General features: G+C 32.5%; 4 protein-coding genes across 4 annotated transcripts in view; 3 read left to right on the top strand and 1 right to left on the bottom strand.

Annotated features, from left to right (window-relative positions):
- The window catches only part of LOC130450922 (chromatin-remodeling ATPase INO80), a 44,183-nt gene extending 41,509 nt beyond the window's left edge, over window positions 1-2,674 (bottom strand). Inside the window, exons 1-6 of the mRNA XM_056789641.1 lie at window positions 2,506-2,674; window positions 2,263-2,451; window positions 2,045-2,214; window positions 1,750-1,914; window positions 1,081-1,434; window positions 65-396 (exon numbers count right to left, since the gene is read on the bottom strand). Of these exons, the coding sequence (XP_056645619.1) occupies window positions 65-396; window positions 1,081-1,434; window positions 1,750-1,914; window positions 2,045-2,214; window positions 2,263-2,451; window positions 2,506-2,545 (1,250 nt within the window). The 5' untranslated portion in view covers window positions 2,546-2,674. The remainder of the gene's footprint in view (window positions 1-64; window positions 397-1,080; window positions 1,435-1,749; window positions 1,915-2,044; window positions 2,215-2,262; window positions 2,452-2,505) is intronic.
- Window positions 2,675-3,115: 441 nt separating this feature from the next.
- On the top strand, window positions 3,116-14,960 carry LOC130450611 (ubiquitin-like modifier-activating enzyme 5). The gene is made up of 4 exons (XM_056789094.1): window positions 3,116-3,697; window positions 3,748-4,080; window positions 7,095-7,281; window positions 7,390-14,960. Exons 1-4 carry the CDS (start codon window positions 3,570-3,572, stop codon window positions 7,894-7,896), a joined length of 1,155 nt encoding a protein of 384 aa, XP_056645072.1. The 5' UTR covers window positions 3,116-3,569; the 3' UTR covers window positions 7,897-14,960.
- On the top strand, window positions 4,916-7,087 carry LOC130450610 (uncharacterized). Its single transcript, XM_056789093.1, has one exon. It carries the CDS (start codon window positions 5,047-5,049, stop codon window positions 6,664-6,666), a length of 1,620 nt encoding a protein of 539 aa, XP_056645071.1. The 5' UTR covers window positions 4,916-5,046; the 3' UTR covers window positions 6,667-7,087.
- Window positions 14,961-19,091: 4,131 nt separating the features above from the next.
- The window catches only part of LOC130450806 (dual oxidase 2-like), a 30,224-nt gene continuing 24,991 nt past the window's right edge, over window positions 19,092-24,324 (top strand). Inside the window, exons 1-2 of the mRNA XM_056789443.1 lie at window positions 19,092-19,196; window positions 21,349-21,615. Of these exons, the coding sequence (XP_056645421.1) occupies window positions 19,145-19,196; window positions 21,349-21,615 (319 nt within the window). The 5' untranslated portion in view covers window positions 19,092-19,144. The remainder of the gene's footprint in view (window positions 19,197-21,348; window positions 21,616-24,324) is intronic.

Here is a 24,324-nt window from a genome sequence, read left to right as displayed (position 1 = left end):
TACTTTTCAGTTTCATGTTGTAAAGAAATGCTCAGCTTTGCATTCAAGACAAAAAACTACACACCTATCATAGTTATCACAACTTAATTTTGTTGTACTTTCTTCATCTAATTGACTTAATATTCTCAATTGTTCTTCTGGAGATACTTGACCTAATTTTTTAGACATAAAATGAGCATACAATTCAGTTTGTGTAATGAGAAAATTAAGTTTTCTTTGTTGGCGTTTAGCTTCAACTAGTTCATGATCAATCTTTCTTTGTTCCTCAGCTTCTTTTTCTAATCTTTTTTTAACCTCTCTATCAAATCTCCTTGAGCGCTTCCAATATGCTATGTTTTCTCTCGCTAATCTTTTCATTCTCCATTGTTGTTCTTTTACTATTCTTGCACTTTGAAGCTGAAAAATAGAATATAAATCAAATTGAATATAATACAAATTACTCTGACAGAAACTTAATAAATGGTTTAGTTCTATTTAAAAAGCTCAAATCTGTCAAAATCATGTCCAGATACTCTCATTCTAACCAATGTTTAATGTTAGTATTATACACCAGAGGTGCTCAACTTAATGCCCATGGGCCATATATTTTTTATAAATTGTCCAAAGCAATGAATCACATTGATATTTCAAATAAAAAAATCATACATTTTTTATGTACATGGTGCACCATCTATGGTTAGTCAGCATATTGGGTTAGTAGCCAGATTAATGCAAAAAGTGCTGCAATCAAATGGATCACCACCATTGAATATACATTGCATCATTCATGTCATGTTGAATCTGGCCCGCAGACAAAAAAAGATTGGGCGCCACTGGTATACATGATTTCATTTGTTCCAAAAAATATTATGCTATGGAAATTAATTTTAAGATCCTATCCCAATGGACTAATTTAAAAAGTAGAGTAAGAAATTTCAAAATAATTGTAAATTAACATACATTATCTTTACAGTTAAATGGATATATATAAACCCAAATTTCACTAGAATTTCAGTTATAGACGAATTAACAAATTAAAATTGATATAAACCCAAATTAGGTGTGGGTAAGAATTTTAATTTTGTGAATTTAAATACATACTGCTTTCTGTCGTGCATATTTTACACAATGCGAAGCAACTCGTTTACATTGCAGCAACATTTCTTTATGTTTGTTAATTTTTGATCTGTGTTGCTTCCCAATTTCTTTTTTAACAATATTGGTAAAAAGCTTTTTTCTTTTAATAGTCATCATATCTTCCCATTTCCTTCGAGACTCTTCATCTCTAAACTTCTTTGCTTTTTTCTTTGGCATATTCATGTTCATTGGCACTACAGGTACTGACTGACTGGCAATATTAAGTCCATAATCAGTCGGTATATATTTATCTTCAATTTCTTCCATTGCTTGAAATTCCATGCCATTCTGAAGATTCAAATCTAAACACGGCTCATCCTAAAATACCAATATTTACAATTGTAGCTATTCATATACCATTAAATATACATGTGCAAAAGATTGAAGATATTACCAATACACTTATCAGCAGTTGAGCTAAAATCAACATTTCTAATGAAAGACTTTATTCAATAATGATACTTTAGTAATGAACTAAAACTTTACTTTGTCAAGAATTGAGGTCTTGTAGCTTTTAATAACTCTTATATTTTATTTTTTATTTAGAAGTATATACAACATTGAACATTATTGAGAATGTTATTTGTAGCAGATGTGGAATTATACATAGCTGGCCATGAAAAAGCTACTTACAGATATTTCATCTAAAATTTCAGGATGGTATAAAGGTGACTTAGAAGTTTCATCGGTTTTTATTTTGTGTTTTTTCATAGAAACAGGAAGATTCTTTTCTATTTCCGGGTATTGATCTACTGCACTTATTAACCCAGCCCCATAGTATCTATAGTTATCACAGTTCTAAAAAATGAGGCATGATCAATTAAACTGATGATGACATATATTCCACTGTTACTTAAAATCTTTGCTGTGTCATTGAAAAATATCAACTTAATTTGAATTTACTTTAATATAAGCTTTTAGGACATACATCTTTAGTTTTTCTCAAAAATTTCTGGTAAGAGTGCATCCCCATTACATATTTATATTGGACATCATCAGGGGTACTGTCATTGTTTTCAAGTAAAATATCAGCAAGCCATTTTCTTCTAGATGAAACACTTTTCAAATTGTAATATTCTTTAGAATTTGGTTCGGTATCTAAAAATATATGTTTCAACTATTACATAAAAGATAGTGTTAATATACCTCTTAGAATATTCTCTATATTAATGTCACTCATACTTCCTCCATCTTCATCAGAGTCATCAGAATCACTACTTATTTGTAATTGATCATTAACATTTTGAAAGAACATGTTTAAGTCTAACGCTTGTTCGATTCTTCGGATATGGATTGGTTTTGCTGTGAATGGCCTATTGTTGTATTTTGATTTATCTAGAATATAAATATTGATTATACACTACTGGTAATTTATAGGGATAAACTAACTGGGTAATATTTTATATGTTTTTTCGCCACTATTCCGCATACTGAACTATAGAATATTCCTGTAATGTTAACGTTAAAGCTCTAAAATTGTTAAGAATACATTATCATCCTATTTTTCAATTTGTTATACATAACCTGACAGAAAATTTTCAATTTGACATAAGAATTCAGACAAATGACAAGTGCGCTATGCATAGACTTGAATTATCCCATATTTTCAGAGAATAAGGGTACATTTCTATGCAATTCGCAAACAGAGTGGAAACACAACACACTTGCTTGGTATACGAGAAACAATGTTAGCATTTCTAATACAATTCAAAGTTAAAAACCTTGCTAAGACTATATATGTAATTATTACCTATATGGCTGATAGGGTCCCCAGAAGTTTCCAGCCATATATCTAATATTTCTATATGGAGAGTTTTAACGGGAAGGAATGTCCCACTATTAAGGTGCCGACAATATATTATTTTCTCTCTCTTTCGAGATACCTCGTACATGTTGCACATTCTTGAGAATGCGCAGAACTCAGCTGGAGCCTCGGAAGATAGCGAAATCATTATCATTCTGTCTTCCTTAGTCGGAACAGCTTCCATTTATAGAAACTTTATATTATATATATGCTGCAAGTTCCAAGTTGTGTATTTCGTAGCATGCATGACACATGCGCATTATGTGGATTGTCATATTTTGCATTTTGATTTCAAATAATTTGTATTGTTTTTCGAGAAGAAATTCATCGCAAAGTCGTTGGCAAAGTTCATTAGAAATGAGTCAGTTTTACATCGAAATCGTGCAACTTCGCTCACGAATTGCATTAGAAATGTACATTATAACTTTATATTTTTTATCGTGAGTATTTTTTAAGTATTATGTGTGTTACTCAGTTGCCATAGATAAACATTATCAGGTTTGTTTATTGTTGTCTCCAAATGATGTACCAGTGACGTTGACATTTCTAGAAGTAATAACAATATTTGTCTACTATTTGCTAGAATACCTGAGCATATGGTGTATATTATATTAGCATATGTTATTAGTAGTTTTCGCGAAAAATTAAAATGTCAACCGTAGAAGAATTACAAGCGAAAATCAAACAATTAGAAGCAAAGTTATCAGCTTCTCAAAAAAATGTACGAGAAAAAATTAAAGAAATGTCTTCAGAGGTAACAGATTCTAATCCATACAGGTAAAAACTCCTATTTTATAAAACATTGTCACAATAAAATTCTGTTCTAGTCGTTTAATGGCACTTAAACGTATGGGTATAGTGAACAATTATGAAAAAATCCGAGATTTTACAGTGGCAGTAGTAGGAGTCGGAGGTGTTGGAAGTGTAACTGCTGAAATGCTTACAAGATGTGGTATTGGAAGATTAATATTATTCGATTACGATAAAGTAGAACTTGCTAATATGAATAGATTATTTTTCCAACCTCATCAATCTGGGTTAAGTAAAGTAGAAGCTGCAGCTGAAACTCTCAGAAACATAAACCCCGATGTTGATATTCGAACTTATAACTATAATATTACTACTGTAGATAATTTTGATAACTTCACAGAAGTTTTAAGGTAATCATGATTTAATAAAGTCGACTTTCTATATTAAAAATTGAAACTGTAGATATCAAAATAACAAGCATTAATTAATTATAAGAGAAATATTAAAAACCCATTTATTTAGAATTACAGAAAAAAGTACACCATATGGGGTATAATTTTTCCATTATATTAAATTGACCAATTCATGTGTTTTGTAGATTATCTGCTTTCCCCATTAAACCATTTCCATAGTCCATATAAAATTGTACATGTGAGGAGTCCAGTTGCAAAAGTCGCTAATTTACTTTTTTTTAAATTTTGAGCTGGCAATGTCAATCGCCAGCCAATTCTACCTTCTATCGTTCTGTCTACTATATACGGCGCCAAAACCCGCTTATTTCCTACAAAATCAATCACAAAAGTGAAATTGGTTGCAAAAGTCATTAATTTATCACGGCGTTTGACTCCATAACTCATTTATTTTCCGAAAGAGGTTAGTTGTCAAAACTCGTTACTTTTCATATAAAATTTCATGTACCGTTGCATACGTCATTCATTTCTCATTTTTGAATCTGACAATATCATGTTTGACGTTTTACTGTATCAGTGATCGTCAACAATTCAGTCTTCGGCGTTTGTGCGGTTAGAGTGCCGGCTTTGTGAAAAGGTAAATATGAGTGCGTGAAAAATGTAATAATCGTATAGTTTTGTTAATCTAGCTGTGGTTTACAGAGATGGGTCGATGTGTCGGAGATTACGATCGTGGGAAAGGAAGAAAGAGAATTGCAAACAAAAGGGAATGGAAAAGGGAGAAGGCCAAAAGGATTCGGTATAAACTTTGTAATATTATTTACTATTCTTTTTATTCAATTATCTCTTTTTATACACAGGTATAGTGCTCATGCGCCTCCACAACTCCCTTCTTGTAACCACAAGGACACATCGTCATTTAAGTGTGCGAAACTCACGCAGCTTGACATTGAAAATTTCCACAAAATGTTGTATGCAAACAAATCAAAACAATCACAAGATTGTCTGTTGCTCAAGTACACCAATCAATCGCTGCCGAAAAAGCGAAGTGAAACTGTTGATGGCAAACGAAAAGTTGCTGTAACTACAACATACTTTGTCCCGAGAAAAACGGGAAACGTTAAGGTCTGTCAGAAAACATTTCTGAATGCTTTGCGGGTATCAAAGGACAGAGTGCGAATTTTGTGCCAACGCCACTTCCTCAAAGGAGAAACGTCAAAGGAGCGACGTGGCGGATATCGAGTTAACCAGGCATTCGCTGAAAAAAGACAAACCGTAAAAAATTTCATCGACCAGTTGCAGCCTATTGAATCGCATTACGGGAGAGATAAATCAACGCGTCTGTATTTACAATGTGATCTCAATATCAGGAAGCTTTGGAGGCTGTACAACAGTGCACAAGGAAGTTCCTGTTCACAAGTGAAATATGAGTTTTTTCGTGGTATTTTTACCAAAGATTACAATATAAGCTTTAAAACTCCAGCAACTGATGCCTGTTCAACATGTATAGAACTTCGGCTCAGTATTCAAAATTCAAATGGTGCCGAAAAAATTCATAACATGGCTATGTTACGAGTTCACCGCCTAAAAGCAAAGGCATTTTATGATGAGCTGCGGACTGAGAAAAGCGACACCTTGATGTTAGCGTTTGATTGCCAAAAGAACTTAGTATTGCCAAAAGTGCCAGATCAGTCCGCATATTTTAGTCGGCAACTGTACTTGTTTAATTTTACTGTATGTGCAGGCTCATCTAAAAGTGAACAAAATAAGGAAACTGTCACTATTTATCCTTGGTTGGAAAATGAGTATTATCGCAATGCAAATCAAATTGCTTCCGCAGTTTTTTACCAATTAAATACCACTGCTTTTGAGACAAACATTACAAATGTCCAACTTTTTGCTGACGGTTGCCCTGGGCAAAACAAAAATATGGTTCTAATGGGAATGCTAATGTACTGGCTGCAAATGAAGGCACCTAAACATGTTAAAATCATTGAAGTGGTATTTCCGGTAGTTGGACATTCATTTTTGCCGCCAGATCGTGTTTTCGGAAGAATTGAACGGAGCATTAAAAAAAGAGAATCTATTGTCAATCCCAATGAATATATTGAAATTTTTGAGGAATCCGGCACCGTCAGACAGTTCGGCAATAACAACTTATTGGTATACAACTGGAAATCAGCCCTTGGCAAAATTCTTAAACCCACAGCGCAGTGGCATTTTAAAATATCACTGTGTAAAAGAATTAAAATATTAACATCGTCACGTCAAGGAACGACGGTCGTTAAAGGCGAAATTTCCTATAAGAACGAAGTCTCATGTTTTCGTTCTCTTCTGAAAAGGGGTTGCAAACTCAGTGATTTAGATAAGCACCTAGAGATCGTTCCTCCTGGAGTACCATTAAAAAGTGCCAAAGTGAATGATATACATAAGTTACTAGAGAAGCACTTTGGTAAAGATTGGGCTGGTGACGACCATTTGGCTCTGTATAAGTCACTAGTTAATGATAATGCAGAAAGTGAGGCTCAAGAAGAGGTTGAAATGTATGAAATACAAGCAGAAGTTGGTGATATAATGCAAATTTAGAAAACTAAGTATTGACAATATGAATAGTATGATATTATTTACTTTTGTTTTGAATTTTTATTTTTTATTTCTTACGAACTCGATGTTATCTGATGTTTATTAAATTCAATAAACGATGTCCATTTGTTGACAAAACTCAGTTATTTTAATTCATTCCCGTAGCAAAATTCATTCATTTTTGTGCACAGTAGCAAAACTCAAAAACTCACTGATTTTTGATCAAAGGACACATAAATAACACATACACGACACTATTGTTTAACAACAATAAATATTTGCAAAAGTATTAGTAACAAAAGTTAAACGTTTTTCCTGATTTATGAAAAATAACAAAAAAGTATATTAGCGACTTTTGCAACTGGACGCCTCATGTATAGATGTTAATCATCTGGATCTTAATAATTTTTAATGGATTATATCATTTCTAGGACTAGTAATTTGAATGGAGGTCCAGTAGATTTAGTATTAAGTTGTGTAGATAACTTTGAAGCTAGATTTGCAATAAATACAGCTTGTAATGAATTCAATTTATCTTGGTTTGAATCTGGAGTGTCTGAAAATGCAGTATCAGGACACATCCAGTTCATTGTACCAGGAGAAACTGCATGTTTTGCTGTAAGTAAATATTGAATTTTATTGTAATTTTTATTTTATACTTATAAAGTGAATACTCGTCAATTTTATGTACAAATCTTGTGATTTTAATGTTTAAGCTTTTTTTAGTGTGCTCCTCCCTTGATTGTGGCATCAAACATTGATGAGAAGACTTTAAAGAGAGATGGGGTCTGTGCAGCTAGTCTTCCAACAACTATGGGTATAGTTGCAGGATTTTTGGTCCAAAATAGTTTGAAACATCTTCTTCAATTTGGGATTGTTAGTAATTATTTAGGATATAGTGCTTTGACTGATTTTTTCCCAACTATGACTCTAAAACCAAATCCAAATTGTGAAGATTCCAACTGTAGGTTGAGACAAAAAGAGTTTGCTTTAAAACCTAAACCAGAAATTGCAGTTGAAGCAAAAGAAGAAAAATCTGTCCATGAAGATAATGAATGGGGCATAAGTTTGATAGATGAAAGTGTAAATGTTACTGAACAAGTTACTGTAGCTGAAGGGATACAATTGGCATATACTTTACCAAACAATGACATTGTTGAAGAATGTGAAGAGGCTACTGCAGATAATGATATTAGTTTAGACGACTTGAGAGCTCAGCTAAATGATATGTAATTCCAAATAATATTGAAATCTTGAGATGTAATCATTAATCGAATTGAGGACTCCGCAGCAAGAATGACGCAGCTCCATAAAAGTCGATTTTGAGAAAATAAAAAAAAAAAATTTTAAATGCCATAGTTTATTAGATACCACTTTTACGTTTTAAACTGCCAAAAGCACGTACCTTAACAATTACAAATACCAAAAATCTTCTAAAAATATAATACACTGGATATCGTTTATAACGACCTTCAATGGACCAGGCACATTTGGTCGCTATAGCCGATCGTCGTTATAACCGATCATGACATCTACATTAAGCAAATGTGAAATAGGAATTTTGTTAAATCAATTACACATTGTCAACATAATAATAATAGAATTTTTTATTGATAATGATATAAAACTTAATTTTTTAAAATAATTAACATAAATAAAAGGAAAATCAATTTCGAGCTGAAAAGTAATCGGTAATAACTTTTTGTTTTTTACATTTTTTTAGATAAAACTCGCGCGAAATTTTTTTTTTCGATTTCATCAAGTCCAGATTTTATATTCTGAGTACAAAATTGATTGTCACACATCACAAATTTCTTCAAAAGTTGTGCCGCCCTCAATGCGTCGGTTAACGGTGGGATGTCAAGTTGTTCTTCTTCATCCTCTTCTCCATTGTCGGTTTCAATATCGGCGTCAAGTTCATTGATAAGGTCCTCATCACTAATATCGGAATTACGGAGTTTCTTTTTTTTTAATGAATCCCCTTTTTGAACAATGTCTTTTATCTCATCTCTTTTTTTTCCAAATGATATTGTAGAGTGACTCACCTCTAATTCTTTTGCTAGGCTGACGTTCGTTTCTCCATTCTCTAGATGGCAGCAAATGAGGTATTTCTCCTCCAACGTAAAAGTTTTTCTTTTAAACATGATGTTCACAAGTTAACACACAGAGTTGCACCTTTGAATGTTAAAGTTAAACTACATAAGCAAAGAGTGGTCAGAAAAGTCCCCACCACTTCAAAACCCGATCGAAAAAGGTTTCCTGGAAAAATTAGGGATTTTTGTACGCAATTTTCTCCTTATGAATTACTGGTAAACACCCAGAAAAGTCCTCACCAGTTTAAAACCTGATTTTCTATCAAAAGGGGTTTCCTAGAAAAATAAAGGCTTTTGTAGACAATGTCTCCTTATGAATTACAGGAACGGCGTCGCTAAAACCGATCTTTTAATTTGGTGGGTCTTACCAAAAAGAGTTATTATAACCGAGGTCGTTATTTCCGATCAAAAATGCGTTGCTAAGGCTTGTAGAATCACGGGTCCGGAAAATATGGTCACTATAACCGATACGTCGTTATAACCGAGGTTGTTATAAACGATATCCAGTGTATTTTAAAGCAAATAAAAAGTTGTTTTTTAATGGATCTACGTCATTCTTGCACCAAAACTTCAAAAAGTGTGCGTGTCTGCAATAATGAAAGAGCTAAAATTACATTTGAACGCAAAATTTGTATATATTTATTACATAAACTTTATTCAATGCTACTCATTAAACAAAAACAATAATAACAAGTCATAGAATCTAATACTATTCAATAGTTTCTTCGTCGTTGGTCATTTCGACGTCACTACATGTGTTCCCCTGAGCAAAAGTTAATTTTTCATAGTAAGATAGGTATTGATTTGCCAGCACCATCATGTTGTCATATTTTACTTTTTTCAATGGCAACGTTGAATATTGAATGTACTATAGATAGATTCCACTGTTTGCTTCATATAAAATCAGTTTGTATTTGCTTATCGCAAATTTCTGTCTAAGCTGGTTGATGACTGTTTTCTTAAAATGTGGCTTTAAATAATTTACAAAGTCAAAAATCATGTTTTGTTCTAGTGGGACCACTTCAAAGTTTCTGCTGCATTTGCCATAATGTGTCATATATTCTTGAGGAGTAAATATTCGTTCGATTTTTCTTAATGCTTTTTCTACAACCCCAAATGACCTGTCACATGGCAAGAAGGAGTGGCCAGGTTCAGGATATCGATGAAGAATCGACTGAAACTGTTTTGTTTGGGCCAAAGTGAATAGATGTTGTACTAGGCTTCCGTTCTTATTTTGAGCAGCGCAGTTGTCTGAGAAGATATATAATGTTTTCACATCCTTGGACATTATATTTTTGAAATAATGATCTAGGAAGCTAATGGTTTCATTGGGTGTCTTTTTGCCAGTGGTTTCATCATACATGTAAAAATGCGAAATTCCTGTTTTGGCTGAATAAATGCAGAAATTAAAAACCCATAACTGCCTAAGATAAAATGCATCTCCTGAGGGGACTTTAGGTAAAGGTGCATTCTGTTGATCAAAGCAGAGTACCTCTACCTCGGGATTATTTTTAACTTCTTCTGTTTTTTCTTTGAGTGCATCAAAGAATACTTGAGCACTGCTTACATGGAGCTGTTTAGAAGTTTTAATTTGGTTTAATTCTTCATCGGGTAAAGGTAGCTTAAGTTTATTCTCATATTCGTCGCAAGACTTGCAAGTGTCGGACCGTGGGCTGCCAAACGAAATATTAAAATTAGCCTTGAAATATCTAAAGTAGAAGTCGTAAGTCACTTTCGGACGGAAAAGATGTTTTTTATCTTTTAGGCCATATATATCAAACATATCTTTTTCATATTTTTCTAGATATAATTCATACAGCTTCTTGACATTTAATTCCGGTGAAAGATACATTTTATTATTATTTTGTTGTCGACTGTAATGAGACGATCTCTTGGGAAAACTGCGAATATGGCTATCTACTTGCTCAACGATTTCTGGGGGGATCATGTTGGGTCTAGTGTGATGCTTTCTGTTGTAATATTCGTTTCTTCTATAATATAAATAAAAGAAATTTATACAGGTTCTTCTATACTTTTATTATATTAGAAGTAAAACTACACAAAATGACTTGAATCTGAAAGTAACCATTTTTTTTTTGACATAATAATCATCCTTGCCAACTTAATTGCTGGGTTACGTTCAGGAATTTTTTACAACACTACCCCTTAAACCAGCAATTAATTTAGACCAATATTTTTAGTACAAAAAATATGCTTGGGATTATGCAGCCCTTTTGTTAAAAGATCTGCTACCATTTTTTCAGTAGGCATGTATTTAATTTCAACCAAATTTTTTTCAATTACTTCCCTTACAAAATGGTACTTAGTGTCTATATGTTTAGTTCTGTTATGGTAAACAGGGTTTTTTAACAATTTTTGTGCACTTTGGCTGTCATTGAAAAGAATTACGGGCTTAGTCTCACAAAACTCATTTAAAAAACCACTAACAAATATGGCTTCTTTACATGCTTCAGTAATGGCGATATACTCGGACTCAGTACTAGAAAGTGCAACACAAGATTGTTTCTTGGATTCCCAAGAGATTGGAGCATTACTCATTTTTAGAACGAATCCTGAATATGATTTCCTGTCATTTATATCATTTGAGAAATCTGCATCTACATAACCATACAAATTTTTGTCTGATTTACAAAAAATTAGGCTTTTGTCCAAGGTCCCTTTTAAGTATTTTAATACCCGTTTTGCATGTTTCCAGTGCTCAATACTGAAACTTGAATTAAATTGACTCAAATAACTAATACTAAATGATATATCTGGTCTTGTATGGACTGCCAAGTACATTAATGAACCAATTAAATTCTGATACGGTACATTTGGTTTTTCATTAGTGGTTGACTTCAATAGGAGTCAAAACAGTTTTAGCATCACCTAACTTGAAACGCTCTAATAATTGTAAAATATAGTCCCTCTGATTAACTTTAATCATATTGTTTTGTTTGTCAAAATCAATATTTAAACCTACAAAATATTTGATTGGCCCCAAGTCTTTAATTTTAAATTGTTTTGACAATTCCTGTTTGAGGTTGGTTTTAAAAACTGAGGAATTTGAACAAATTAAAAAATCAACATAAAGGGCCAATAGAATTATAAATTTGTCCTTGTTTTGGAAAAATATACATGGTTCAAAACTTGATTGCTGAAAACCTAAGTCTTTTAAGACATTTTTTACTTATTTATTATTATTTATTCCAAATTCTGGAGGATTGTTTTAACCCATATATAGCCTTTTTTAATAAACATACTTTATTTTCATTATTTTTTAGAATAAATCCCTCAGGTTGCACCATGTAAATTTCTTCATCCAAGTTTCCGTTTAAAAATGCAGTTCCTACGTCTAAGTGGTCAATATCTAAACTTAATTCTACAGATAAAGCAAACAATATTCTTATTGTAGAGTATCTAACTACAGGTGAAAAAGTTTCAAAATAATCTATACCAAAGGTTTGTGTGAAACCCTTTGCAACTAGCCGTGCCTTATATCGTATTTCATTATTTGAATTCCTTTTTAAACAAAACACCCACTTATTTTGCACAACATTTTTGTTTGATGGACGGTCTACTAAAATCCATGCCTCATTTTTCATTAATGATTCGTACTCTTGTTCCATTGCTTTTGCCCAATTTCTTCGGTCACTTCTTGACATCGCTTCATCTACGGTCTTTGGATCTTGCATTTCATTATAAGTTTCCTTATTCATCACATTGTATGAAATGTAACCTTCATAATATCTTTTCTTTGACACCCTTCCTGATCTGGTTACAATTTCTTGATCATTAATTTCCTCAAAGTTTTCACCTCCAGTTTCTTCTGGAATTTCATTTTCTTCTTCATTGATATTATTATTTGATCCTCCACCTTCTTCATTTATGTCACTATCATCCACTCCATGTTTAGTTTTTGTTTGTAGGTCAACAGTAATTGCTGAATCAGGATCTGAGTTGCTAGTTTCAGCCTTACAATTTATATTTTTAAAAGGTTGATTCAGAAATTCATTAAATTTTACATTACGACTTATAATAATTTTATCTGTATCTAGAATTCTATAAGCTTTACTATTTTCACTGTATCCCACCATAATACCTGTTTTTGCTCTTTTCTCTAGTTTAGATCTTTTTTCTTTTGGAATGTAAACAAAAGCCTGAGAACCAAATGTAATGAAATATGATAAATCAGGTTTCTTTCCGACCCATAACTCATAAGGTGTCTTTTCTTTACTTTTAGTATGTAGTCTATTAGAAATGTAGTTAGCAGTTGTTACTGCTTCCCCCCAATATTTATGGGGTAAATTAGCATCTAATAACATACACCTTTCCGATTCCATCAATGTTGTATTTTTCCTCTCCAACACACCATTTTGCTCTGGACAATATGGTGCAGTCGACTGAAAGCTTATACCAAAACTTTTGAGTAGCTTCTGCACAGCTACCCCTGTATATTCCCCTCCATTATCACTTCTAAATGTTTTTGGATAGACCCCAAAAATATTTTTGACTTCTAGAATGAATTCCTTTAGTTTAATATATACTTCATCTTTAGATTCTAATAAATAAAGTGTGGTATATCTTGAAAGTCAGTTAAAGTCAAAAAATATTTCTTTTTACCAACAGTAGGGGTTCTCATAGGTCCACATATATCACTATGGATTAAATCAAGAACTTTAAACGTCTTATTTTCTGATTTTTTAGGAAAAGATTTCCTCATTAATTTACCTTCAATACAAGTGAAACATTGTTTTTTCTGACCACAATCATTTATTTTTATGCCAATAGCTAAATCTTTACTTACTATCATTTTTATATCATCAGGGCTTCTGTGACCTAAACGTCTATGCCATGTATGTATACAATTATTCATTTCCTCACACGTTTTTACAATATTTACTTTTTCTTTGACTTGCATTTCCTGTCCATTTGCAACTATAATTTTATTTAACTTTGAATAGTCCAATTTAATAAATAATTCTGGATTATTTGACATGTGACTTGTAGCCCCTGAATCAATATACCATTCTAGATTATTTTTACTGTTACCGGAAACATTGAAACAAAAAACTGAGTCAGACAACTCATCACCTTCAACAGTTACTTTGGCATGTTGCTTTCCCTTATTTCTGTCTTTCTTCATGAAAAAACAATCTTTTTTATAGTGACCTTTTCTATGACAATAATAACATTCTATTTTTTCTTTCATCTCCTTCGAAAACTTTTTATTTGTGTTTAATGCCGTCTCTGTTGAACTGGTATCTTCTTTTCTTTTATACTCATCCATTAGTTTTCCCTTTACATATTCAAGAGTCAATTCATCATCTGGACTAGCATCTAATGTGGAATAACTTTCTGGCAATCCACCTAACAATAATGCAGCTACATGGAAATCCTTAATAGTCTCACCAATTCCTCGTAGTCTTTCAACTAATTCTAGTATTTCTTTAATGTATTCATGCATTGGTTTATTTTCAAGTCTAGACTGATACAGCTTCCTCAATAAATACAACTTGTTACTTAAATTATTTCTTTCATGTACCTTTTGCAGTTCATTCCACATTTCTTTCGCATTCTTGCATTTATAAATGTGTGCTATCTGATTGTCTTCGATACTTAATGAAATTGTAGCTTGTGCTTTTTCATCTCTACGTTTCCATTCAACAGATGGTTCATTTGGTATTGCCTCTTCTACAACAGACCAATTTCCTTCTCGTGTAAGCAACATTTTAATTCTAAATTTCCAATTTTGATAATTGTTGTTGTTTAATCTGGCGAAAGTAAACTTTACACTTTCAGATTCCATTTCTGCTTTTAATTTGCTTTACAAGCCAAGCCGGCACGCCTTATTTTTTAGGTTAGCTTTTATACTTTACTTTGAAATTCACTGAAGCTTATTAAATCTGGCCTGGGCCCATAACCTGTTGTAATATTCGTTTCTTCTATAATATAAATAAAAGAAATTTATACAGGTTCTTCTATACTTTTATTATATTAGAAGTAAAACTACACAAAATGACTTGAATTTAAAAGTAACCATTTTTTTTTGACATAATAATCATCCTTGCCAACTTAATTGCTGGGTTACGTTCAGGAATTTTTTACAACACTTTCCATGACCATCCTTAGGAGATGTGATAGCGTCGTTAGATTTTAAGAAAGCTGTCAAGCGATTAATTCTTTTAGATGATATACCATGAACCGCACTAAATGCCTTTTTGCATACTCGGTGGGATTTTGAACCAATACCAATCTGGAATTTAAAAAAATGGATTATTTCAGAAAATAAATTGAAAGGTGAGTAAGTACTTACCATGTATTTATGAGAAACGTTTCGTTGCCGACCATTTCCTGTCTTAGGACGTTTTCTGGTTACTTCTGACGTACTTATTAGGCCTACAAGGTAAGTATCCTGCATTACTTTCTCGCCAATTTAATTAAATTTATTTAAGATCTGCGTTCTCTCCTGTTCATTAAAGTTTTCGAAACATTTAAATTTGCATTTACAGTCTTCGCCAACCACTCTAGAACCGACCATTTTGTTCACACTATTAAGATGTCTTGCTCCAGTAGCCAAAAGTTTCTTTTTCTTATTTCGAACCCACTGCGATTCATTTACAGACTTCCTGTTTGTTTTTCTAACCTCCAAACTATCACTATCACTACTTGATGTGCTACTGTCGGCTGTATCTGCCACATATTCATCACTGGAACCACCACTAAAAGGTTCAGGTTCACTGTCCAATTCCTCTAACATATTACACTTGTTATAAACTCAAAAATAACAACTAAGAATATTATAGCAAAGGTAGAAAACTAACGCAAACAGTTAAACTACTAAAATATCTAATAAACGTCAAAACAAAATGCGATGCGCGTTTGGGGCAAGAGCGACGTAGCTCCGAAGCTACGTTTTTCTTGCTCCAAACACAGTATGACGGATCTCCATTATTACATGCTTTAGCATACCCAATCACCATAGCTGCGTCGATCTTGCACCAAACGATAGCTAATATTTTGATCATTGTAAACAGCGCATAACCCCGATTTTCGTTAAAACTGGAGCTGCGTCGTTCTTGCTGCAAAGTCCTCAATTGAAGACATTTATGAATATTTATATACAACAGCTTGAATTTTCATTACAGAAATAATGGTTGCATTGAGCAGATGTAGTGCATAATGCTACTGCTACATATTGGTAACAGTAATGATAAATGTGGTAAATGTGGAGGTCTAGTTCCTTTTCATATAATTATGGGGTATATTCATCACTCACCCACTTTTGTATGTATATAAAAATTGTCATTATAATTCAAAACAAAATTATAAAGAATAATCATCTACAAATAGACAATATGATTTGGGCACGTGTCATTCCTGTTTCTTCTTTAACCTAAAAAAAACTTTCTCTTGGTCGACGTTTACTGATGGAGCAAGAGATAGTTAAAGTAATTCAACAATTATTCGGGCATTGATTATTTTGAACATGAATAAAATCATTTTCCTAATGGACTTACTTTTCTTGTATCTCAGATCACCTTTCTAATTAGATGAAATGGCTTCAATAATGTATCCAAATATACAAAGTTATACATATTTCATGCTTTTTTGCTTCTTCAGTTATAGATAGAATTTCAACTGGTAATCCAAATAAACAGATTAATTAATATGACTATCTTTTCTTCCGAATTTGGATGTGTTTGTATTTTTTATCGATATCGTTTAAAACTGGTTATATGTTATATATCAAATAGAATTTTTCGTATTATAAGTAAAAAAACTAGATTATTTGACAATATAAAAAAACAGATTTTATACTTTGGGCCACTCAAAAGTAGTATTGGATCAAAATTCACAAAATATAGGAATTTTATTTGAACCAACTGTTTAGTGCATTTCCACTCCACTATATGAGTACCCCAGTTCCAATTCATTTCTCTTATTTTCATAAACGAATTCAATCATTTTTCTTTTATGAAAGGTTACAACCATAGACGTAGTTAACGTTTCATCACAGAACCCAGTCGATGTAACAAATTTCATTCCGCTACCTAGCACAAATTAAAAGCGCCCCGAAATATGGCGTCCGCTCTAGAACGTGTTGTTTGTAGCGTATGTGTCATTGAAGGATTACGCTAACTTTGTACAACAGCTACACAATGGTTTCATCCAATGAATGCGACCATTGTGTTATTTTATTTTAAAATTTGAAACATTTCTGCCTGTCAAAAACAAAATAGAAAACAATTTATTTGTCCTTAAAAATATTGAAAAAGATATTTAATTTTTTGCAGCTGTCAACATATTAATGTTTATTGTCCTAAGTTAATCCTTTGCATTTATTAATTGTATATTTGATTATTTATTAATTACAAAAATATGGCATGTGATTTCAATAAATTTTTATTTTATTAAAGTAATTATTTCTATCCTGTCCTAAATATCTTATTTCCTGGATGTGGCAAATGTGCCCTGCTAGCCTGTGACAGTTGTTGAACCAAAAGGGCGTTAAAAACTAATAAGGTTAATTGTAAGCCACAATAAATCAAACCCATCTAATTCGAGTCAATTAAAAGACACGTCCCGTTAGAAACGCGACGCTAATGTATAAAAAATCTTGTAACTATAACATTTGATTAAGTATTGTCAAAGTACATCATATTTTGCATATATATCTGAATCAGCCTAATGTGTGGACAGACAGTTGTTATTGTTAAGTATACGTGTACTACGGTCACCGTCATGCTGAGCCACAAAGCCTGCAAATATACTTAAGTTCATTCGAACTCTGTAACTAAAAGACAAGTTGTAAATAGGGACAAGAATAGATCTGATAAGGGGTACAATAGACCTTAAGGCTGAAGTGTAATGTCAATCCCAATTATATATCTAAGAAAACTGATATCTTGTACGTTAAAATACTGACGTTTAGATAACTATTTAAAGAATCGCTTTGACTAGTGCAGTCATGAAAGAGAAACATTTCTATATATTATTCATCGAATTCGAATTGAATATGCAATGCCTATTTTGTTTTATTTTGCACATCCAACTGCTTTCTGACAAAATTTTTGGCCAGTAATTAAATATTGTAATAAATCAACAACAATAGGGGGCAGGAGAAATATATAATATACTATTTTTCCTGAAAAATGTTCTGAACTATTGGCTTCAATATAAAAACGCTACAACTTCTCGTCGGTGTTACAGATTTTCTGCGGTTTCCGTGAAACTTGAAGAATTTGTTCACCAGCCATATGGCCGACGATAGGTAACATTGCAACTGCAATTAGATCTGACCTTCTGTGTACTCACCACATAGCTCATTCTCATAAAAATCGATCGATCGATCAATACGAAACTATACCGATGAAACCCACAAGCGAAACCACCCCATAAAAAACTTCTGGAACTCCGCAGAGGAATATATGCTTATCTGGGCCATCCCAAAAAAACATAATTTCACATATTCTTTATCTGCCAAAAAGCAGTTGTAGTCGCGGTGAGAACGTCACTCATGACGTAATGACTAACGTTCAAGACGACTCTTGCCAAGAGGTGGGTCGAAATCAGCATCGAAAGAATTAACGGAATTTTCAAAACTCAAGCAAAGCAGATTACAAACCTGAAAATTTATCTCATTATTTGATGCAGTTTGGGACATTATAAGTACTTTTGAAGCGTTCTTGTGACGCACCACCAAATATATTACTATCATTGCAAAAGATATTTTGATCCCACTTTAGTGTAAATCAGTTAAGCACTCCACTAAAAAATTCGATGAGTTACAAATTATAAAATAACCTCTTGGAGCTCAAAATGCCTCGAAGTACATTTTACTTGGGTTTAAGATTACGTCCGTGAACGTGATTGTCGGGAATGCTTAGTGGAATGCACTATAAGCAGTCAGTACAGTGGGAGGCATTGTATTTTTAAAATAAATATTGTAAGATTATTAATTGAGATTAAGACAATTAGTAATGAGCTAGGGTTGTTCTTTTTAAGAAGCTATGAGATTTAAAATTAAGTATTTTATTTAAATATTGAAATTATAAATACTTGTATGTAATTTTATTGATGAAACGTGTTCTTCTAAAACTTTTCTCTATTCATATTATTGAACGGTAAGAAAAATTGAGTAATCTGTCCGCTTTTAAAAGCAGTTGTTTGTGAAACAGTATAAGAATATTTTGTATAAATTATTAAATTAGTATATTAAAACGAAATTTAACGGGAATTCCCTCTTTATTCGCCGAGGTAGATAAATATTTATCTAATGATGTGGCTTCCTCTTTGTAATTTTAAGTATTCTGCCCAGTTTTATCACTTATCAGTTGGTTAAATTCAGTGGTGATGAGTTCTTCAACATATGAAATATTCCAATAATGATGTTATTAATATATTTATTGGGAATCTGCTGGATTTTATATCAACGAGGTTTGTTTTGAAATATTCAAATTAAATAATAAATAACATTTGTTGAAAATCTATTTTATATATCATTGAAACGTACCTATATTAGAATTTTGGAAAATTGGTAAATATATTCTATTCTCATTAACTTTAACCAAAAGTTTACAATATCCCCTTATAGGACTTAATTTGTCGAGGTCAGTTTCATTACTTATGTATAAAGTTCAGGGACACACTTCAATTTTCTTTCAAAAATTTGAGCCCGCCATTTGTCGACTCGATCGTACAAATAAACTATCAATGTTCAACTTCTCTAAATGTGGGTGTAAACTCATGTTGACGCTCGACGTTGGCTGAGAGCGTCGAATGAGCTTACGTGGTATAATTTCGATGGACCGTCATCTTAAATTAAAGCAACATCAAATATAAGAGCGTCAAGCTTCCAAATGATTAAAAATCACTAAAATATACCATTTCTATTAATAGATAATCTATTGAATAATTGCTTCATTAAATTTTCAGCTTAAATAGGTGAATTATTTTGAACGATGAATATTATATTCTTAAAGTTATTAAAATACTATAAAATATTTACCTCGTAGCTCATTGCATTTTTCAGAATACTAGTTAATAACTGACGATATAGGTTACTGTTTTTTGAAATAATGCCCGATTTAAAAGGCTAAATAATGTTTAGTTTGAGCTGAATAGTTTAAGGTAACGCTTCAGTCAAAATTGTACCACGTGACCTCAATTGACGCTCTAAGTCATCGTCGAGTATCAATATGAAATTGTACCTTGATTGTTTACATTTTGATCTAAGCACTCCCGAAAATCATGTTTTTGTTGAATGTCGACGCTCAAAGCTGGATACGAGCGTCAAATACGGCCACGTGGTACCAATAAGACTAGAGCATCAATTAAAATATACGTTTATCGTTGTCGCTATCGATTATTCAAAATGATTTACGTTGATGAATCCGGTGGTAACACGATATTTATTTTTGGTTCTAAATGCTATTTACTTTTAGCGCATTTATTTTACATGGTGCTCTAGACTATTTTTAAACGTGACTGCATTTTACGTTCGAATCGAGCGGTGGAATTTCTCTTTCAAGGTTTGTGAGGCCATTCTTCATAAATACAACTCTACTTCAGTTTTTTCTTCCTCTCCCACCTGCATCAATTCTACCATCATTTATATCCCAGCTTCTGGTTCAGCTCTCTTACTGGTCTCAACCATATTACTCTTGCTTTCTTATTATCTTTACCACATTGTCTTCCTCCAGAAGTTCTTCTATTTATTTATTTGTTATTCTCTGTATACGCTATTTGTTTTTCAGATCCCATAGTAGTACACATAATCTTTCTTTTTCTCAGCATCATTTGTCATACTCATTGCCTCTGTAGCAATTTTCCCACTTTTCCATTCAGTTTTCTTCTTTCGTTCCCAGTTTTCTTCTTTGTTCTTTATATTTTCTTTAAATTCCTTCATATCTACTCTTAGTTTTACAATATTCTCTTCTAAATTATTTGTTGTGTTTCTTCAGTTCGCTTCGTACAACTTATCTATTATTCAGTTCACAAGTTCCTCCATGTTCATCCACATCTCTCCTTCGTTCTCTTCTTTTTCTGACATTCTCTGAATTATTTCACTTCTTCTAAAAGCTCGTTGCATTTTTTCAAAGCTTTTAGCCTCAACTTTTCTGTTATCTCTGTCACTGCTCATTAGTTAAAACTATTTTCATCTGATGAGTTTATTAGTGACTAGCGACAGAAAAATTGAGGTTAACTCTACTATGCTTTCAATTTCTTTGTACTTTTCAAGCCTGTTTTTATCACTACACGTCTTTTATTATATTAAACTTTGCTTTTGATAGTTATTAATATTTGTTAACTAATTTTTATCATGTTGCGGCTTTCTTTCTGTACTCACGCTCCTTTGCTTTTTGTTCTGAAATCATATAGATACCGTTGTCAATCCTTATCAACCTCATCACGTTAAGAACTGATCAATTAACCAACTTTATCAGCATCAAATTTTAATACAATAATTTGATTTTATATAGTTTTATTCTTTAGCTTTAAATGTAATTTTTCGTACGGTATTATTGGTTGTAACTATGCTTTTCTTTATTATATATTTTTTTAAGCTGAAAAAACTTGTATTTTTAAGTTAATTCACAAACTCATGTTCCTGCTTTGAACATTCCTTCTATTATTCCAAAAACTCCACGATTTATAAACTATGCTGTAAAACCTATGGAAAATTGGCCCTCAAACTTCAATAATGGAACGAATAACAGACACATTTTTGCTGATTGGCTACTAAACGGTAATTGGAGTGAAAATGGGCGTCCGCAAAACTCCGATAAAAATACTGAATATCCTGGATATGATGGTTGGTACAATAACTTAGCTAGAGCCGATTCTGGTGCTATAGGTAAGTCAATAGATTAATATATTTTTACAACACACTTTTTACTGCTTTTCTGCGTAAAGCGTCCATTCCATTCCGAATGCTTCTTTTTTCTTGTAATATCTAGTTTTATTATTGTTTAACAAGACGTTTTTGAAATTAAATAAACAAAATAGTACCAATGACGTCGACAGAGGTCCGGCTCTAACAACTGTAACGCTAACAGTGAAAGTGTCAGTTTCTATAAAAACAACTCTTATTCGATAGTTATCACAGTTCTAAAAATCTATAAAACTATAGATAGAAACTTTGGGAAGTATTCTAAACTCAGCGACATATTAGTGTTGAAGTAGAATTTCATACATTCATACCAAAACAGTGAATTTGTTATAAACAGTTTTGCACCGGTTTGGGAGAAGAATTTGTAAAAACACCAGCTCTTATCAACTTGTCCGTATTCTCGGATCAAAGCGGAAATATTTCTAAAATTAATAATGTCAATTACAAATGTTGGGACTTCTGACTACAGAAGCTCTCATAATACAAACTCTACAAAAACATACTCATCTGCACTTAGTCAACCATAATTTCCTACAAAACATCAAGCAATCGTTTGTCCAGCTGTTGATAACCTGATATCACTTGGAGAACTAATCGGTCCAAAAAATATACTATTCACATCGATACTGTCAAACAATAGAATATGCATGTACCTCGCAAATGAAGATATTGTAGAACGCTACATGACATATCATGAAGAGCTGATAATTATTAACAGCACTCCGATCCAATCCTGTAAGTTTATAGCTCCTTCCGAATGAATAATTTTCTGAAATGTATGCCCCACCATACCACACTCAGCTTTAAATGATGAACTTAACAAAATAGGTCTCAATACACACTCACTGTCGTTCCTCAAAATTAACTTCACAATTCCGGATTATAACATCTACAGCTTCAGAAGACAAATCTCCATTTCACCATCCACAATCCAAATACCTGATTGTCTAATGGTCACACACGAGAACACCAGCTACAGAATTTATCTATCCCAAGACCGTCTACTATGTTTTACATTCAAAAAACCAGATCATAGAGCAGCAAACTGTAAGAACTCTCAATTACAAACTTATGGCGAACCCCAAATAACAGAACTACCACAAAACCCTACCCAACCTTCTCGGCAACCCCAAAATACCGAAGCCTAAGCTCCCTAACTCACTAAGCATATACCCATCAGAAACCCCTATAACATCTCACTCCCAGAATTTATCCCCCATAAACATAAAAGAAATTCCGCAAAACAGCACCAAACGCAACTACGAGCAAATAATTACGCCTACTCCTCAACCAGAAGGAAACGAACTAGAAAACCCTAAGAAACCTTCTTTCCCCAAAGACATTTCTGAACAGAATCCTCCTTTCATATTGGACCACAACCAGATATCTGACCTCTTTGAAAATGTCTACGGTTCATCTGAGCCAATAAGTATTATAAAGAACTACAAAATGATTTTACTGCTTTAATAGACATGCTAACAAAAATTTACCTTTTCTTTGAGTACAGATCTATCAAAAACAGATGCACTAAACTCATCTACAATTAAACATATTAGAAACAGACCTCTCAGAAACAGAAAGTGAATCATCTCAAACAAACATTAACTAAGTGAACCAATAATTTACTTTGACATTTGTTTTCTTTCTTCTATTTTGCTCCGCATTCTCATGGACCTTACATCTATTTTACAAAAGAATATCAATGGTTTTTATAACAACTTACCAATGTTGCAAACTATCCTATCCGAACAGAAATGCAAAGTTATTTGTCTTCAAAAAACCAATTTCAAATACAATAACAACGAACCGCTCAGGCAATTTAACATCTTCTACGAGAACCGAATAAATACTGAAATAGCTAGCGGAGGAGTAGCAATATTTGTGGAAGAATCTCAATTATTTTCAATATTATATGTACTTTTATTCGTTGAATGGCAGATGAACGGATGAAATTCTAGAAGTATTAAAAAAACAAGACTTCTCAAAGTGAACTTTAGGTGGAGCCCAATCAACTCTCCCTGTAACCTCAATTCATATATTTTTGAAATCGATTTTTTTTGGAAATTTTAAAAGCAAGTATTGAAAAATAGGAGACTTCTTTGAATGTTCATACATATATTGTCAGGTATTTTAGATTCTTAGGGTTTCTTTGACGCTGCCTACCTAGAACATAAAAATTGGAGAGTCTCACTTGTTTGTGTCTCAAAAAATATTTGATTAAGATATAAATAATTATAATTTTTATGGTATATTTGCAAGATATCCACCTGCTCTGCATTGGAAACATTTGTCAAATGTAGTTATCTTAACTTGAGAAAATTAAATTGAATCTCATACTGCAATTATCATTATAGTGATTCCTTTGAGCCCAACACAAGTTATTAAGCATTAATTTGAAGTAAATTGCATAAAATAATTGAAAGTTCCTTAATTCGAACGAGTACGCCTATACTATTCAGTTACTTTACCAAGCTTTGAATTTAAACATAAGATAATTGAGCAATTTCTTAATACCAAACAATTTTTAAGTTGAAAACTGATCTAAACGAACACTTGATCAAGATAATACTTCAGGCTTCTCTCTACAGTTCAAGTTCTTGTTCACTCCTTTCATACTTCCATGGTGTCAAACGACAATATTCCAGATTGCAGATGGCGATATCAACAGATGAT

The sequence above is a fragment of the Diorhabda sublineata genome, chromosome X, assembly GCF_026230105.1.
Source record: "Diorhabda sublineata isolate icDioSubl1.1 chromosome X, icDioSubl1.1, whole genome shotgun sequence".
NCBI lineage: Eukaryota > Metazoa > Arthropoda > Insecta > Coleoptera > Chrysomelidae > Diorhabda > Diorhabda sublineata.
Note: the sequence above shows the minus strand (reverse complement) of the source record. Positions and strands in the feature narration are given on the sequence as shown.

Bases quoted from the DNA above. Each gene is read 5' to 3' on its own strand.
- LOC130450611 (XM_056789094.1), top strand. From the start codon at position 3,570: ATGTCAACCGTAGAAGAATTACAAGCGAAAATCAAACAATTAGAAGCA. The intron at 3,698-3,747 runs GTAAAAACTCCT...ATTCTGTTCTAG, and splicing joins ACAGATTCTAATCCATACAG to TCGTTTAATGGCACTTAAAC. The intron at 7,282-7,389 runs GTAAGTAAATAT...AGCTTTTTTTAG, and splicing joins GAGAAACTGCATGTTTTGCT to TGTGCTCCTCCCTTGATTGT.
- LOC130450610 (XM_056789093.1), top strand. From the start codon at position 5,047: ATGTTGTATGCAAACAAATCAAAACAATCACAAGATTGTCTGTTGCTC.